The sequence below is a fragment of the Macaca nemestrina genome, chromosome 20 (genome assembly GCF_043159975.1).
Source record: "Macaca nemestrina isolate mMacNem1 chromosome 20, mMacNem.hap1, whole genome shotgun sequence".
NCBI classification, from domain to species: Eukaryota; Metazoa; Chordata; class Mammalia; order Primates; family Cercopithecidae; genus Macaca; species Macaca nemestrina.
Genome location: NC_092144.1, coordinates 11,026,995 through 11,044,751, shown reverse-complemented (window position 1 = coordinate 11,044,751; position 17,757 = coordinate 11,026,995). Strand labels below are relative to the sequence as shown.

The window sequence follows — 17,757 nt, the reverse complement described above, 5'->3', positions numbered from 1 at the left end:
CCGTCTCTACTAAAAATACAGAAATTAGCCAGGTATAGTGGTGGGCGCCCGTAATCCCAGCTACTCGGGAGGCTGCTGAGGCACGAGAATCATCACCGGAACCCTGGAGGCAGAGGCTGTAGTGAGCTGAGATTGCACCACTGCACTCCAGCTTGGGTGACAGAGCAAGACACTGTCTCAAAAAAAAAAAAAAAGACATTGACATTGACTCAGGGTAAGGTGTGGTGGCTCATACCTGTAATCCCAGAACTTTGGAAGGCTGAGATGTGAGGATCACTTGAGGCCAGGAATTCAAGACCAACTTGGGCAACACAGCAAGGCCCCATCTCTTAAAAAAATACTTAGATTAACCAGGCGTGGAGGTGTATGCCTGTAGTTCCAGCTATTCAGGAGGCTGAGGTGGGAAGATCCCTCAAGCCCAGGAGGTGGAGGCTACAGTGAGCAATGATCACACCACGGCATTCCAGTCTGAGCCTGGATGACGGAGTGAGATCCTGTCTCTAAAATAAAAAAGCAACAAACAAACAAACAAACAAGCAAACAAAAAAGACACTGGCTCAGGAAAATATGAAGAGAGAAAGTAGAAACAAATACAAAAACAATACAGCATTGACTCAGGAAAATACCGAGAGGGAATCCAAGAACAAATTCAGGAAGATTTATTTATTTATTTATTTATTTAATTTTATTATTATTATTATTTTTTTTGAGACAGAGTCTCGCTTAGTAGCCCAGGCTGGAGTGCAATGGCGCGATCTCAGCTCACTGCAAGCTCCGCCTCCCGGGTTCACGCCATTCTCCTGCCTCAGCCTCCCGAGTAGCTGGGACTACAGGCGCCCGCCGCCTCACCCGGCTAATTTTTTGCATTTTTAGTAGAGACGGGGTTTCACCGTGTTAGCCAGGATGGTCTTGATCTCCTGGCCTCGTGATCTGCCCGCCTCGGCCTCCCAAAGTGCTGGGATTACAGGCGTGAGCCACCGCGCCCGGCCAAGATTTATATAAGAACATAATACAGGTTCAAGGTGGCATGGAAACTTCATGGGAAAGGAGGTGTTATTTGCCTTGTCAGTTTGCACTGGAATGAGACAAAACCTGAACCCTACCTTAGACCATACACAAAAATAAAGTCTGAAGGAATCAACTATTTCAGGGAGGTAGGATGTGGTGGCTCACGCCTGTAATCCCAGCACTTTGGGAGGCCAAGGTGGGCGGACTGCTTGAGCCTAGGAGTTCAAGACCAGCCTGAGCAACACAGTAAACCCCATTTCTACCCCCTCCCCCAAAAAAAAAAAATTAGCCAGGCACGGTGTGGCTCACATCTATAATCCCAGCACTTTGGGAGGCCAAGGCAGGTGGATCACCTGAGGTCCGGAGTTCGAGACCAGCCTGACCAACATGGAGAAACCCCATCTCTACTAAAAATACAAAATTAGCCAGGTGTGGTGGTGCATGCCTGTAATCCCATCTACTCCAGAGGCTGAGGCAGGAGAATGGCTTGAACCCGGGAGGCAGGGTTGCTGTGAGCCGAGATAGCACCATTGCACTCCAGCCTGGGCAACAAGAGGGAAATTCTGTCTCAAAAAAAAAAAAAAAAAATTAAACAGGCACGGAGGTGCTTATCTGTAGTTCCAGATACTCAGGGGGTTGAGAGGGTGGGGTTGAAAGGGTGGGGCAGGGGCTGGGGATCACTTGAACCTGGGAGGTCAAGGCTGCAGTGAGTCATGATCATGCCACTGTACACTGTACACAGAACGAGACCCTGTCTCAAAATCAATCAAGCAAGCAAGCGATCACAGGGAAAGATGAAAATGAACATTCATACAAAGACCTGTGGAGGGAAGGCAAGATTTCTCCCTTACCCTCTTACATCTCTGGCTGGGCCTAAGAATTAAACTAACGTTTGATCAATTAATAGGAGAAAAGCACAGAAACGTATTTAACATAAGTTCTAGGGTACATGGGAGTCCTGAAAAGGAATTGAAGACCCAAAGAGGCAGTTAGAGTCAAACACTTATTTACTGTATTGGACAAACAGTAGAAAATTATGGATGGGCGCGGTGGCTCATGCCTGTAATCCCAATACTTTGAGAGGCCAAGGCGGGAAGATCACCTGAGGTTGGGAGCTTAAGACCAGCCTGATCAACATGGAGAAACCCTGTCTCTACTAAAAATATAAAAATTAGCTGGGTGTGGTGGCACATACCTGTAATTCCAGCTACTCGGGAGGCTGAGGCAGGAGAATCACTTGAACCTGGGAGGCAAAGATTGCAGTGAGCTGAGATCGCACCACTGGACTCCAGCCTGGGCAACAGAGTCAGACTCCATCTCAAAAAAAAAAAAGAGTAGTAAATTATAGATGGGTGTGGTGGCTTACACTAGTAATTCCAACATTTTGGGAGGCCAAGGTGGGAGGATTGCTTGGGCCCAGGAGTTCAAGAACAGCCTGGACAACACAGGGAGACCCCATCTCTAAAACAACAAAAAATAAAATTAGCTGGATAGCATGCATTTGTAGTCCCAGGTACTCAGGAGGCTGATGTGGGAGGCTCGCTTGAGCCCAGGAGTTTGAGGCTGTAGTCAGCTATGATTGTGCCACTGTACTCCAGCCTGGGCAGCAGAGTAAGACCCCATCTCTAAATAAATATATAAATAAATTTTAAAATTATAAATAAATATTATAAAGTTATGGCCGGGCGCGGTGGCTCAAGCCTGTAATCCCAGCACTTTGGGAGGCCGAGGTGGGCGGATCACAAGGTCAGGAGGTCGAGACCACAGTGAAACCCCGTCTCTACTAAAAATACAAAAAATTAGCTGGGCGAGGTGGCGGGCGCCTGTAGTCCCAGCTACTCAGGAGGCTGAGGCAGGAGAATGGCGTGAACCCAGGAGGCGGAGCTTGCAGTGAGCCGAGATCGCGCCACTGCACTCCAGCCTGGGCAACAGCGTGAGACTCCGTCTCAAAAAAAAAAAAAAAAAAAAAAAGTTTTAAAAGGGTAGTAAATTATGAAAATGTGACAAGCCAAAGGGGTTTGGGCTAGGGCAGTTACTGGTGGAAAAATGACTAGAAAAATAAGGGTTTGTTTAACAAGGTTTGTTTGTACATTTTTTCCTCAGCTTTGACTCCCTGTCTTCTGGTGATAAGAATTTTACGCTCTAGGGCTGCGCGCGGTGGCTCAGGCCTGTAATCCCAGCACTTTGGGAGGCAGAGGCAGGTGGATCACTTGAGCTCAGGAGTTGGAGACCAGCCTGGGCAACTTAGTGAAACCCTGTGTCTACCAAAACTACAAAAAATTAGCTTGGCATGGTGGTGCATGCCTGTGATCCCAGCTATTTTGGGGATAAGGTGAGAGGATTGCTTGAGACTAGGAGGTGGAGGCCGGGTGCGGTGGCTTACGCCTATAATCCCAGCACTTTGGGAGGCTGAGGTGGGCGGATCACGAGGTCAGGAGATTGAGACCATCCTGGCTAAGACAGTGAAACCCCATCTCTACTAAAAAAAAAAAAAAATACAAAAATTTAACCGGGGCCGGGCGCAGTGGCTCACGCCTGTAATCCCAGCACTCTGGGAGGCCGAGGCGGGCAGATCACGAGGTCAGGAGATCAAGACCATCCTGGCTAACACGGTGAAACCCTGTCTCTACTAAAAAATACAAAAAATTAGCCAGGCGCGGTGGCGGGCGCCTGTAGTCCCAGCTAACCGGGAGGCTGAGGCAGGAGAATGGCATGAACCCGGGAGGCGGAGCTTGCAGTGAGCCAAGATAGCGCCACTGCACTCCAGCCTGGGCGACAAAGTGAGACTCCGTCTCAAAAAAAAAAAAAATTTAACCAGGCTTGGTGGCGGGCGCCTGTGGTCTCAGCTACTCGGGAGGCTGAGGCAGGAGAATGGTGTGAGCCCGGGAGGCAGAGCTTGCAGTGAGCCAAGATCAGGCCACTGCACTCCAGCCTGGGCTACGACTCTGTCTCAAAAAACAAACAAACGAAAACAAAACAACAACAAAAGACTTGCAGGTGGAGGCTGCAGTGAGCCGAGATCACACCACTTCACTCCAGCCTGCAACAGGATGAGACCCTGTCTTAAAAAATAAAAAAAAAAAAAATTTTACTTTCGGATGGGGAGGGCATCTTCCATATGGGGGGGGGTTATCTCCTTTGCCAGAGAAAGGAGGGAAGCCAGAGTGCTTTTCCTGTACCTGCTGTTTTTCAAGTACCCTTAGCTCAAAACAATCCATATACCAAAGTGGCATATTTTGGAGTGGCGTCATCTGCCACGCTCAGAATGAAAGCGATGGTTCATGGCAGCTCTAATAATTGCTCAACACCAGCAACAATGCAAAAACAGGTCACTGACAGGTGAAAAGATAAAGGGTGGGACATTCATATAACAGAAAACAACTGAATAATAAAAAGAAACAAGGCCAGGCACCATGGCTCATGCCTATAATCCAAGCACTTTGAGAGGCAAAGGCAGGTGGACTGCTTGAGCCCAGGAGTTCGAGACCAGCCTGGACAACATGGCAAAACCTTGTCTTTAAAAAAATCCAAAAATTGGCTGGGCGTGGTGGTGCACAGGTGTAATCACAGCTACTCGGGAAGCTGAGGTGGGAGGATTGCTGGAGCCTGGGAAGTTGAGGCTACAGTGAACTGTGATGGTGCCACTGTACTCCAGTCTGGGTGACAGAGGGAGACCCCATGTTTTTTTTTTTTTTTTTTTTTTTTTTTTGAGACGGAGTCTGGCTCTGTCGCCCAGGCTGGAGTGCAGTGGCTGGATCTCAGCTCACTGCAAGCTCCGCCTCCCGGGTTTGCGCCATTCTCCTGCCTCAGCCTCCCGAGTAGCTGAGACTACAGGCGCCCGCCACCTCGCCCGGCTATTTTTTTTTATTTTTTAGTAGAGACGGGGTTTCACTGTGTTAGCCAGGATGGTCTCGATCTCCTGACCTCGTGATCTGCCCGTCTCGGCCTCCCAAAGTGCTGGGATTACACGCTTGAGCCACCGCGCCCGGCCGCGGGAGACCCCATCTTAAAAGAAAACAAAAAAGAAACAAACCGCTGACACATCCAACAACACGAGTGACTTTCTTTTTTTCCTTTTTTTTTTTTTTGAGACAGAGTCTGGCTCTGTCGCCCAGGCTGGAGTGCAGTAGCGTGATCCCGGCTCACTGCAACCTCTGTCTCCTGGGTTCAAGTGATTCTCCTGCCTCAGCCTCCCAAGTAGCTGGGATTACAGGCACACACCAACAGGCCTGGCTAATTTTTGTATTTTTAGTAGAGATGGGGTTTTACCATGTTGGCCAGGCCGGTCTTGAACTTCTGACCTCAAGCAATCCACCCGCCTTGGCCTCCCAAAGTGCTGGGAAAATGAGTGAGTTTCAAACATCATATGCTGGGGAAAGAAGCCCAACTCAAAAGGCTACACATTGTCTGAGTCAGCTTATAGGACTTTCTGAAAAAGACAAAGTTATAGGAACCACAAACAAATCAGTTACGGCCAGGGGCTGGAGTAGGGGCCAGAGCACAAAAGGGCAAGAGAAAATTTCTTTTTTTTTTTTTTTCTAATACTGAGTCTTGATCTGTCGCCTAGGCTGGAGTGCAGTGCCACAGTCTTGGCTCACTGCAACCTCCGTCTCTCGGGTTCAAGCAATTCTCCAGCCTCAGCCTCCCGAGTAGCTGGGACTACAGGCATGTACCACTACGTCTGGCTAATTTTTGTACTTGTAGTAGAGCCTACAAGGGGTTTCACCGTGTTGCCCAGGCTGGTCTCAAACTGCTGTCTTTACGTGATTCGCACACCTCGGCCTCCCAAAGTGCTGGGATTACAGGCATGAGCCATCATGTTCGGCCACTGGTAAGAGGAAGTTTCTTAGGGTGATGGAAATAATTGTCTTGATTATGGACATGTTTTAATGATATACCTGTATGTCAAAACATGCAATTTCGGCCAGGCATGGTTTAAATATGAGCAGTTTGTGTTCAGCCAATTACATCCCAACAAAGCTGGGAAGGAGGGCAGTAAGAGAGGGAAGGGACGAAAGGACAGAAAAAGAGAAAACTAATGTGGCAATCATTAACAAAATGAAAGATATATACATCCTGTGACTCAAATGTCTTTTTTTTTTTTCAAGACAGAGTTTTGCTCTTGTTGCCCAGGCTGGAGTGCAGTGGCATGAACTTGGCTCACTGCAACCTCTGCCTCCCAGGTTCAAGTGATTATCCTGCCTCAGTCTCCTGAGTAGCTGGGATTACAGGTGCCTGCCATCATGCCCAGCTAATTTTTGTATTTTTAGTAGAGACAAGGTTTCACCATGTTGGTCAGGCTAGTCTTGAACTCCTGACCTCAGGTTATCCACCCGTCTTGGCCTCCCAAAGTGCTGGGATGGGCCGGGTACAGTGGTTCATGCCTGTAATCCCAGAACTTTGGGAGGCCAAGGGGGGCAAATCATAAGGTCAGGAGTTCAAGACCAGCCTGGCCAACATGGTGAAACCCCATCTGTACTAAAAATACAAAAATTAGCTGGGCATGTTGGCACACACCTGTAATCCTAGGTACTCAGGAGACCGAGGCAGGAGAATTGCTTGGATCTGGAGGTGGAGATTGCAGTGAGCCGAGATCATGCCACTGCACTCCAGTCTGGGCCATAGAGTGAGACTCCGTCTCAAAAAAAAAAAAAAAGCAAAAACAAAAAAGGGCTGGGATTACAGGTGTGAGCCACCGTGCCCGGCCATCATTTTATATTTTATTTTATTTTATATTTTATTTTATTTTAATTATTTTTAGAGACAGGATTTCACTATGTTGCCCATGCTAGCCTCAAACTCCTGGGCTCAAGCAGTTCTCCCGCCTCGGCCTCCCAAAGTGCTGGGATTACCGGGGTGAGACACTGTACTCACAAATGCCGTTTTTTTGAAAACTATGCTTCACTAAAGATCCAGTCTTAGGGATATTGATTCAGGGAACTTTACTGCATCATCACAGTGGCAAAACTCAGGAAGGTCCAGGAATTGTCCATCAGTAGGATAACGGTTGATTATACTATGGCAGAGTTGCACTATGAATTCTGTAGCTACTAAAAACAAGAGCTAGGTATACGTGTATAGATGGTTAAGTGAAAATAGCAAGTTGCACGGTAAGTGTATAGTATGATTCTACCCTGTGTGTATTCTAGTTTGCACCAGCACTGAAAAAGGGTCTCTCACAGGAGGGCAGTTCTACTGGTTACACTTGACAGTTCCTAGGGTAACACTGCCCCCTAGGGGATATCCTAGAGATCCCTCTACAGACAGTCCCTGACTTGTCGGTTCTAAGATTTTTCAACTTTATTACGATAGGTTTATCAGGATGTAACTCCATCGTAAGTCAAGGAGCATCTGTATTTGAAATACATTTCATTACAAATTATTTTCCTGAACACTCTAATGCAACAGCTGTTATCAAGGTCTCCAGGGACCAGACCCTTGCCAAACTCAACTGTCAATTCTCTTTCCTCATCTTCTTCAACTCGGGGACATGTGACACAGCTAATCCCTCTCTCTCTCCATCTTGAAATATCTTTTTCAGGCCGAGCGTAGTGGTTCGCACCTGTAATCCCAACAATTTGGGAGGCCGAGGCGGGTGGACCACTTGAGGTCAGGAGTTTGAGACCAACCTGACCACCACGGTGAAACCACGTCTCTACTAAAAATACAAAAATTAGCCAGGCATGGTGGTGCGCACCTGTAATCACAGCTACTCAAGAGGTTGAGGCAGGAGGATCGCTTGAACTCGGGAGGCTAAGGTTGCAGTGAGCCGAGATCACGCAACTGCACTCCAGCCTGGGCGGCAGAGCAAGACCTTGTCTCAGAAAAAAACAAAAACAAAAACCAATAAAAGTCCTTGGCCGGGCGCGGTGGCTCACGCCTCTAATCAGGAGTTCAAGACCAGCCTGGCCAAGAGGGTGAGACCCCATCTCTACTAAAAAAAAAAAAAAAAAAAAAAACAAAAAAAAACAAACAAAAAAAAAACCACACACACACACACACAAAAAAACAAACTACAAAAATAAGCGTGGCGCGGTGACCGGCGCCTATAATCCCAGCTACTCGGGAGGCTGACGTAGGAGAACCACTTGAACCTGGGAGGCGGAGGTTACAGTGAGCCAAAATCGAGCCATTGCACTCCAGCCTGGGCGACAGAGTGAGACTCCGTCTCAAAAAAATAAAATAAAATAAAATAAAAATAAAAAATAAAAGTCCTTAACACGGCCCACGAGGCTCCATGGAATCTGGCCCCAGCCTGTCCACTCAACTTCATCTATTACAATCTGGGCACTCAAAATATGGTCTGCGGATCGGCAGCATGGAAGTCACCTGGGAGCGAGTTAGCACTGCAGCTTCTCAGACCTCCCTCTTCATCTGCTGGATCAGAACCTGAACTTTTTAGTTTGAGCAGAGCGTCTCCCAAGCTTACAAGCTTCCCCTTCACCCTGATTTAGCCATAAGGGTATTTCATATTCCTCACTTGCCGTTCTTGGGAGCTGACCAGAAGTACTTGCAATGCGCGCAGCTACAGGCAAATACGCAGCGACGCTTGCGCAGGCGCACTGCGCCCCCGTCGGAGCGCTCCTATTTGAGTACGCCTGCGCTCAGAGCCCCGGCGAAGTAAGCAAGGCCTATTTGCTGGGCTGTCCCGGCTAGGAGTGGCCAGGACCTGAAAGGAGGAGAGGGGTTTCCGCTTCCGGCAGGAGTCGGAAGTCGCTGTCTCCAGGGTGAAGGGAGCTTTCGCAGCTAGAGAAGGTGAGTGCTGGTGTGGCTCGTGCGAGTGGGCGTTGGGGCCGGGCAGGACTGGGAGTTCCTCGACTCCGTGCGTTTACGGGGTCCTGGAGGAGTCTCCTGGGACCTCGAACTTGGGGGAAGGCAGGTCGGGGAGACTGACTGCCCCGGACCCCAGCGCGACAACCCGGACGCCTGGCTCCTCCGGGCGGCCGTCGGGAGGCGATGCCGAAGCCTTAGTGAGTCTGGAGGAACAGCCAACCCTCCACCTCTTGGGTCCCAGCAGATTCGGGGGATGACTCCTCTACCATCCCCTTTTGGCGCGCTTGGACTTAACGTTGTCACAGGACAGGCCGAGGCCTCTGCAGTCCTTGTGCACGCCAGACCCCATTCATGGGATGGGGGGACTGTAGTCCCTGGGCAAAATGAGCTCCTGGGGCTCATCCGTAGATTTTGTTTGGACTTTTTTTTTTTTTTTTGAGACAGAGTCTTGCTGTCTCTCCCCAGCTGGAGTACAGTGGCGCGATCATAGCTCATTGCAGCCTCGACCTCCTGGGCGCAAGCTTCTCACTTTAGCTTCCTGAGTAGGTAGGACTACAGACTCGGGACTAATTTTTGTGATTTTGTAGAGATGAGAGGTCTCACTATGTTGCCCAGGCTGGTCTGGAACTCCTGGCTTCAAGCGATCTTCCCATCTAGGCCTCCCAAAGTGATGAGATTACAGGTGTGACCTCCCAAAGTGATAGTTACAAGCAAACTGATTGATTGATGTATTCAATAGTGGTTATTGCTGAGCACAATGGCTCATGCATGTAATGCCAGCACTTTGGGAGGCCGAGGCGGGAGTATCGCTTGAGCCCAGGAGTTCCAGACCAGCCTGGGCAACATGGTGGATGCCCGTCTCTACAAAAAATACAAAAATTAGCTGGGCATGGTGCCGCGGCTAATTTGTATTTCAGAGGTAGAGGGGCAGGGGGAGGATCGCCTAAGGGATGTGTGAGAGAAAAAGGCTTTGAGGATGAATCCAAGGTTTTTTTTTTTTCGTTTGTTTCTTTTTTGAGAGGAGAGTCTCACTCTGTCGCCCAGGCTGGAGTGCAGTGGCGCGATCTCCGCTCACTGCAAGCTCCGCCTCCTGGGTTCACGCCGTTCTCCTGCCTCAGCCTCCCGAGTAGCTGGGACTACAGGCGCCCGCCACCACGCCTGGCTAATTTTTTGTATTTTTAGTAGAGACAGGGTTTCACCGTGTTAGCCAGGATGGTTTCGATCTCCTGACCTCGTGATCCGCCCGCCTCGGCCTCCCAAAGTGCTGGGATTACAGGCGTGAGCCACCACCCGGCCGAATCCGTTTTTGATTTGATTATCCGGAAAGATGGAATCGCTGTTAGCTGAGATGAGGAAGACTGTGGAAGAGCAGGTTGGAGTGTCAGGGGCTTGGTTTTTGACATGTTATATTTAGTATTAGGTGGAAGTTAGACATCAGGTGGAGGAGTGACTGAGGCAGATAGATCAGAGTCTGCAATTCAGAGGACAGACTCAAGGCTGGAGAAGCAGGTGTCCTCAGTGTAGAGCAGGCACCTAAGACTGGGTGAAATCTTCATGTAGGTGAGTATAGCCAGAAAGGAGAGGATCCAACAGTTAAAATCATGGGCTCTTTGCTCTATTGCCCAGGCTGGAGTGCCTCGGCAGCTCACTGTAACCTCCGCCTCCTGGGTTCAAGTGGTTCTCCTGCCTCAGTCTCCCAAGTAGCTGGGATTACAGGTATGCACCACCACGCCTGACTAATTTTATATTTTTAGGAGAGATGAGGTTTCACCATGTTGGTCAGGCTGGTCTCGAACTCCTGACCTCGTGATCTGCCCACCTTGGCCTCCCAAAGTGCTGGGATTATGGGTGTGAACCAGTGCACCCAGCCTTTTTTTTTTTTTTTTTAGATGGAGTCTTGCTCTGTTGCCCAGGCTGGAGTGCCAGTTTCACGATCTCAGCTCACTGAAACCTCCACCTCCCCAGGTTCAAGCGATTCTCCTACCTCAGCCTCTCTAGTAGCTGGGATTACAGGCGTGTGCCACCATGCTCAACTAATTTTTGTATTTTTAGTAGAAATGGGGTTTCACCATGTTGGCCAGGCTGGTCTCCAACTCCTAACCTCAAGTGATCTGCCCACCTCGGCCTCCCAAAATGCTGGGATTACAGACGTGAGCCACCGCACCTGGCCCAAACTCATGTGCTCTCTTCATGAGAGCCAAGTTGGCAGACAGGCAGGAGCATAGGAGACTAGCAGGAGCCACCAGTGAGGCAGAGGACAGGGAGCACATGGGGTCCTGAGAGCTACATGTGCTTTCAGGGGGGGAAGGATTCCTCAAATCGGAAGACTGCCATTAGGATTTGCAGTATAGAGCCACCAGTGACCTAAGTTTGGAGGCAAGAGGCGTAGAGAGATGGACAGGAATGCAGATGGCTGTACACTAAAACAGTCTGCAAAGAAATGCATCATAGATGGAAGATGATCAAGAGACTTTCTTTTTTTCCCCCTTTTTAAATGAGGAGAGAGGTAATAACAAGTGTGCGAGAGTGATCCAGTGGAGCTGGAAAATTTGATGTTGCTCAAAGAAAAGGGGATGGGAGCCAGGGCAGAATGAACAAATTGTTTTTGCAGGAACGTACTTCCATAGTAAAGGAGGCATGCCAAAGCTGGGAGTGGTGGCGCACGCCTGTTGTCCCAGCTACTGGGTAGGCTGAGGCCAGAGGATTGAGGCTTCAGCAAGCTGTGATCATGCCACTGCACTCCAGCCTGGGCAACAGAGCGAGACCTCATCTCTTAAATAAATAAAGACGGTGGGTGGATGGCTGAATGAGTTGGTCCTAGGAGCTGTCTTTGGATTGCTTCTATTTACTCAGTGAATTGGAAGCATCACAGTTAAGAGCTGGGGGTGTTGGCCAGGTGTGGTGGCTCACACCTGTAATCCCAGCACTTTGGGAGGCCGAGGCGGGCGGATCACAAGGTCAGGAAATCTAGGCCATCCTGGCTAACACGGTGAAACCCTGTCTCTACTAAAAATACAAAAAATCAGCCACACGTGGTAGTGCACACGCCTGTAGTCCCAGCTACTCGGGAGGCTGAGGCAGGAGAATCGTCTGAACCAGGCAGGCAGAGGTTGCAGTGAGTCGATATCACGCCACTGCACTCCAGCCTGCGCAAGACTCCATCTCAAAAACAAACAAACAAACAAACAAACAAAGAGTTGGGGGTGTTACATAGGAAGTGATCAGCAAATAATGAATGAAACCCCACTGTTTATTCTGGAAGATCCTGGCAGACTGCTGACCTCCCCTGCCACAGAGGAACGATGCTAGAACCAGCAGTCGTGTGTGTGTGTGTGTGTGTGTGTTGGAGGAGGCGCCATAGGAGGCTCAGGGATGGCAAGCACAGTGCCCTGAGCACCGTGCCTAGCAGGGGAGTTGGGCTCGGTGGTAACTGCTGCTGTTTCCCCACCCACCTGCCTCCTGGACATCTGTTCCTAGATGTCCCTCTGCCACCCAACCCCATCATTTTCTCCAAAACCCTGTCCTTCCTCTATGTTACACATCAGAGAATGATGCCATCTTCTCCCCCTAGCCACTGTGTCCCCACCACAAACCTGGGAGTCATCCTGGACTTTCCTCCTCTCGTCATACTCACTCGCTCCGCTGCCATGTCTCCTCTGTCTCTCTCGCCCTCTGCCATCTCTACCCCAACAATCCTGTCCTGGCTGTGCCTTTGTCTTCATCCAGATTGTGACTCACACCGCAGTCCCTCAAAAGCCCAGGGTGACTTTACCCTTTCACTCCTTGTAGCTCCCAGGATCCATCCAAACACCCAGAACCCTCCCACCTGTCCCTCCTCTCTCCTCCACCTGCCAGGGGACAGACAGCTGCCCCTGAGCCTTCACATAGTGTTCCTCTACTCGGAGGTGCTTGTTCCCACTTCTCTGCCCTGTAGTCTGTCATCTGGATGGAGGCCATCAGATGCCCTGAGTGTCACTCTTCGTGGATGGTACTTACATGTCCCTTGACAAGAGGAGCAGCCAGTATAAAATCACCAGCTCCTAGGCTCTTAGGCCCCACCCGGCCCTGAACAGCTGGCTTGTCTTGGAGTCTCTTGGGCCACCCTCCCCAGGAACAGTGGTTTCCTTGTATTGGCGCCAGCGATGATGGGCCAGCTCTGTGCTAAGTACTTACCATTCCTGGTGTCAACCTCACAAGTCTCCTCTGCGATAGCAACCTTATTTCAATCTTTTTTTTTTTTTTTTGAGACGGAGTCTCGTGCGATAGCAACCTTATTTCAATCTTTTTTTTTTTTTTTTTTTTTGAGACGGAGTCTCGCGCTGTCGCCCAGGCTGGAGTGCAGTGGTGTGATCTCGGCTTACTGCAATCTCCGCCTCTCGGGCTCAAGCGATTCTCCTGCCTCAGCCTCCTGAGTAGCTGGGGTTATAGACGCCCGCCACTACGCCCAGCTAATTTTTGTATTTTTAGTATAGATGGGGTTTCACCATGGTGGTCAGGCTAGTCTCGAACTCCTGACCTCGTGATCCACCCGCCTCAGCCTCCCAAAGTGCTGGGATTACAAGCGTGAGTCACCACACCCGACCTTTTTTCCTTTTTTTTTCTTTTTTTTTTGGATGCAGGGTTTCATCCTATTGCCTAGGCTGGAGTGCAGTGCCTGGATCATAACTCATTGAAACCTGAAACTCCTGGGCCCAAGTGATCCTCCCATCTCAGCCTCCCAAGTAGCTGGGACTACAGGCTTACACCACCATGCCTGGCTAATTTTTAATTTTTTTTTTTTTTTTTTTTTTTTTTTTAGAGATGATGCCTCACTCTGTTGCCCAGGCTGGTATCCAGCTCCTGGCATCAAGTGATCCTCTCACCTTAGCTTCCCGAAGTGCTGTCTGGAATTACAGGTGTGAGCCACCATGTCTGGCCTTGTCTCTGTTTTATGGATGAGGAAACGGTGGCACAGAGAGCTTAAGTAACCTGCCCAGGTCATGCAGTAAGTGAGAGAGACGGGGTTAGAACCTCCGCTCACCCCTTCCATCCAGAGTGGGACAGGGGATTTTCCTCCTTTATCAGGACTGAGGGCCTCGTCGCTCAAGGGCAGAGGCCCCCAGACCATAGTGCAAGTCCCAGACCCTCTTTCCGGCCTGCTTTCTAGAGCATTGAGCGGGGGGCTGCGTGGTTTCCTCAAACCACTGACATCTGCCACTCCCCACAGGCTCATCCACCTGCAGACATGGGGCGCAGAAAGTCCAAACGAAAGCCGCCTCCCAAGAAGAAGATGACGGGCACCCTCGAGACCCAGTTCACCTGCCCCTTCTGCAACCACGAGAAATCCTGTGATGTGAAAATGTGAGTGGGGAACGGGGCAAGGGATCCATCCTCCCCACCACCTCCTCCCCGCTGTTCTCCATCCTGCCCCTTGCCTCCCTTGGTGAAGGCGTCATCACCCACAGGCCCCGGGCACATTGCTCACCAGTCCCTTCTCTTGGTCTGTTTCAGGGACCGTGCCCGCAACACCGGAGTCATCTCTTGTACTGTGTGCCTAGAGGAATTCCAGACGCCCATAACGTGTATCCTTAGAAACCTGGGCTTTTTCCAGAGGATGGGGAGGGGGCTGGAGTCCGGACCCTGCTCCTCTGGCCCACTGTGTGCCCTGGTGCAGGGCCAAGGCCGTCCAGAGGAACAGGTGCCACCTACTGATTTACGTGGGGTGAGAAGGTGCAGGGCAGGGTTCCAATGCCAATGATCACCCTTGACCTAAGCGGCTCAGATCTGTCAGAACCCGTGGATGTGTACAGTGATTGGATAGACGCCTGCGAGGCAGCCAATCAGTAGCAACACAGAGGACCCACCCCCTGAGCAGCCCCGCCTACTGTGGACCCAGCTGTTCGGTTCTGGTCCAGAGACATTCCAGGGGTCCAGGGTGTGGGTCCTGGGCTGTCACAGCCCTCTGTGTGTGTGTGTAGAGTGGGCGTGGGTGTGAGTGGGTGTGTGTGCCAGTGTGGAGTGGATGTGGGTGTGTGTGTGGCTGCACGTGTCACTGGCGTGGCCGTGAGTGTGTGCTCATAGATACGCAGTGGTGGCGGGTTCCTGGGCCTGAGGGGCCTGAACTGACCTCTCTTGGCTCCAAAAGGCTTTGCTGTGTTCCCTTCTTCAGCCCCTGGCCCCCCAGCTTTGGGGCTCTGGCTCCCCCCCAGCGGAAGTGGGGGGCTGTTTCCTGATATCCTGAACAAGGGAAGCCCAGTAGAGGCTGGAACTGGACCTCTCCAGCCTCCTCACCAGCACCGTGCCCATCTCAACTGGACTTCCCGCCCTCCTTCTCCACCTTCTAGTGCCCGTGGCCTGGGATTCAAAGCCACCGTTCCCCAGGTCCCTGGGCTGGGCCCTGACAGGGAGCCGCCACCCTCCCCATGCTAACAAGGAAGCCCAGTTTCGTGTTCAGTTTCTTTTGTAGAGGTAGCAAGGGCTGGGGTGGGGACAGCTGTCAATCACAAGCCCTTAAATAAAACAGCCAGCGCACATCCCTTGCTGTCCGTGATGTCTTGGGTTCTGCGTCTGCCTCGTCACCAGAAGAAGGAGAGGGGACCTGAGGTTCCAGCGTTTGGGAGGTGGCCTGGTGGCGCATGTGACCAGCCCTTCACACCGCCCAGCATTTTATTCAGTCAGTAAGCATTCAGGGTGGTGGAGCAGGCAGACATCTGGCCAGGTGTTTACAGCAGTCACATTAGGAGATGGGGTAGGGGAGACAGAACAGGTGGTCAGAGGAGGCTTCTGGGAGGGGCAGGCTGAGGCGGTGACATTGTAGGGCCACCTCTAGCCAGATGCTGACCTCTGGCCTTGCCTGCATCACCCCAGTGTCCTGACAGCCACCCTGTGGGGCAGGTGCCAAGCTAACCCCAGGTTCAAAGATGAGGAAACTGAGGCTAGAGGTGAAGGAGGTCACTGGCCCAAGACCCTACAGCCAGAAAGTGGCACGGGGGATCTGAACCCAGGAAACCAGGCTCCACAACTTACAGTCTGACTTCTTGTGAGCCCAGAGTCCAGGCTGAGGGACCAGCTCACAGGCCGTCCTGGAGGTAGTGGGTGGAAGAGGGACACTGGGAAGGGAAACATGAAAGGGACCTTTGTCCAAGGGTGGTGAGGACTCTCAGAAGGCTGGTGTGGGGGCGGGATGTGCGTGGCTGATGGGGAGCACCTGAGGGCTGATGTCCCCTCAGCTGGTCACACCGGTGACAAGGACCACAACACCCAGCAACCTGGGGCAGTGCCGGACCCTCCACCTGGCCTCATGAGCCCGGGTGGCAGGTGACCTGTGCTTCAGAGTCCTCGTTGCCACACTGCAGGGGACGAAAGCATCTTCCTGGAGCCATGCTGAGGACGGAAATGCCAGACATGGTTAGAGCAGCTCTGGGGCCCACCCAGGGCACGGACGAATGTGAACAGCCGGGGGAGACACTGAGCTGGCCCAGAAGCCCTGGCTGCCAGACTGGGCTGCTGCATCTGGCCTGTGCACCGCCCCCAGGCCCACTCTGCCATGACACGTCTTCCCTGGTGACCCTGCCGCCTCCGAGATCCCAGGTAAGGTCCGCTAGCCCTGGCAGGAGCCAATAGACATGGGCAGAGTGGTAGACAGGCACCTAGGTTTAAGATGGTGGCCCTCTGGGATCCAACAGAAAGGGGACTTGTTCCTCTGGCACCCAGGGCCCTTCCTGCCGCCTGCCCACCCCCAGTCTCAGAGGCTAAGTGCTAATATGGTGCTGTTTTCCCGAGGAGGCAGGGCCCTGGGCCAGGCCGGGATCCTCCTCAGCATAGCTTCCCTGCGCCGGCCCTGGGGGAGCAGGACTTGTGGTAGCCAAGCCAAAAGCGCCTGGAATCCGGTTTACGAGGCCCCAGGGGCTGCGTGCGTCTGTGCGCGGGTCTTCTGGTGTCTGCCTCCACAGGTCTCCACGTTCCAGCCTCAACCCCTGCCCTCCCTGGGGAGAAGACAGCTCCGTGCCCCGCTCCTCGCTTCTCTGCCTCCTCTCTTCCTCGGAATCCTGATGGTTGCGGACCTCTCCCTCCTCCCGGGAATAACAGGGTCCCCTCTGAAACAGGAGGAGGTTGAGGCCCTGAACACAGCCTTTTAGGGTCCCGGGTTGGCAGGCTTAGCCTTAAGAGGGCTGAGAGTGGGCGGGGTGCACAAAATTAACCGTGCCCTATGGTGCCCCATGCTAGTCAGTAAAGGGCCATTGCCCTGGCTCAGAAGTGCCTCTCTCCCTGTCCCCTTTCCCCTCCTCACAGTCTGGGGCTAAGGGGTTCACCCTGCCCACAGGCCCACCAGGACCCCTACTTGTCATCCTTTCTCTATTGATACCTGGTCTTTACCAGCGATTAAACATGTAGAATATCACCCCATCTGGGGGTGTCATTTCATGACCACATGAGGCTCACTGTCCCCATTATTTTGATGGAAAAACAGGTCTGGGGAGGGGAAGTGACTGCCTGAGGTCACCCAGACAGTTGCTCTGTGATTCACATGCCATCCAGCCTGTCCCAGTACTCAGGCTCTTTGTCACCACCATCCACAAGCCTCTGGGAGAGCAGTGTGGGTCATGTGTGTGTATGTGTGTGTGTGCATTGACTTTCTGACTGTGCCATATTTTTTTTTTTTTTTTTGAGACGGAGTCTTGCTCTGTTGCCCAGGCTGGAATGCAGTGGCGCCATCTTGGCTCACTACAGCCTAGACCTCCAGGGCTCAAGCAATTCTCCTACCTCAGCCTCCCAAGTAGCTGGGACTACAGTCATGCACCACCAAGCCCCGCCAATTTTTGTATTTTCAGTAGAAACAGGGTTTCACCATGTTGGCCAGTCTGGTCTTGAACTCCTGACCTCAAGCGATCCTCCCACCTCAGCCTCCCAAAGTGCTGGGATTACCGGCGTGAGCCACGGTGCCCGGCTGGCTATGCCTTTTTTACATGTCATGAGGAGTGTGTACTGCATGTGTGT

At 51.6% G+C, this 17,757-nt stretch overlaps 1 protein-coding gene across 4 annotated transcripts; it reads left to right on the top strand.

Moving 5' to 3' along the window:
* Nucleotides 1–8,608: 8,608 nt before the first annotated feature.
* LOC105471331 (elongation factor 1) lies at nt 8,609–15,293 on the top strand. Of its 4 annotated transcripts, XM_071087878.1 has the most exons (5): nt 8,782–8,978; nt 13,580–13,676; nt 13,988–14,121; nt 14,272–14,342; nt 14,543–15,293. In XM_071087878.1, exons 3-5 carry the CDS (start codon nt 14,006–14,008, stop codon nt 14,605–14,607), a joined length of 252 nt encoding a protein of 83 aa, XP_070943979.1. In that variant the 5' UTR covers nt 8,782–8,978; nt 13,580–13,676; nt 13,988–14,005; the 3' UTR covers nt 14,608–15,293. The 4 variants fall into 4 exon arrangements, with proteins under 4 accessions (XP_011722107.1, XP_070943979.1, XP_011722170.1 ...); XM_011723805.2 differs by lacking the exons at nt 8,782–8,978; nt 13,580–13,676 and adding an exon at nt 8,609–8,763; XM_011723868.3 differs by lacking the exon at nt 13,580–13,676 and having other exon boundaries at nt 8,784–8,978.
* The last annotated feature ends 2,464 nt before the right edge of the window (nt 15,294–17,757 follow it).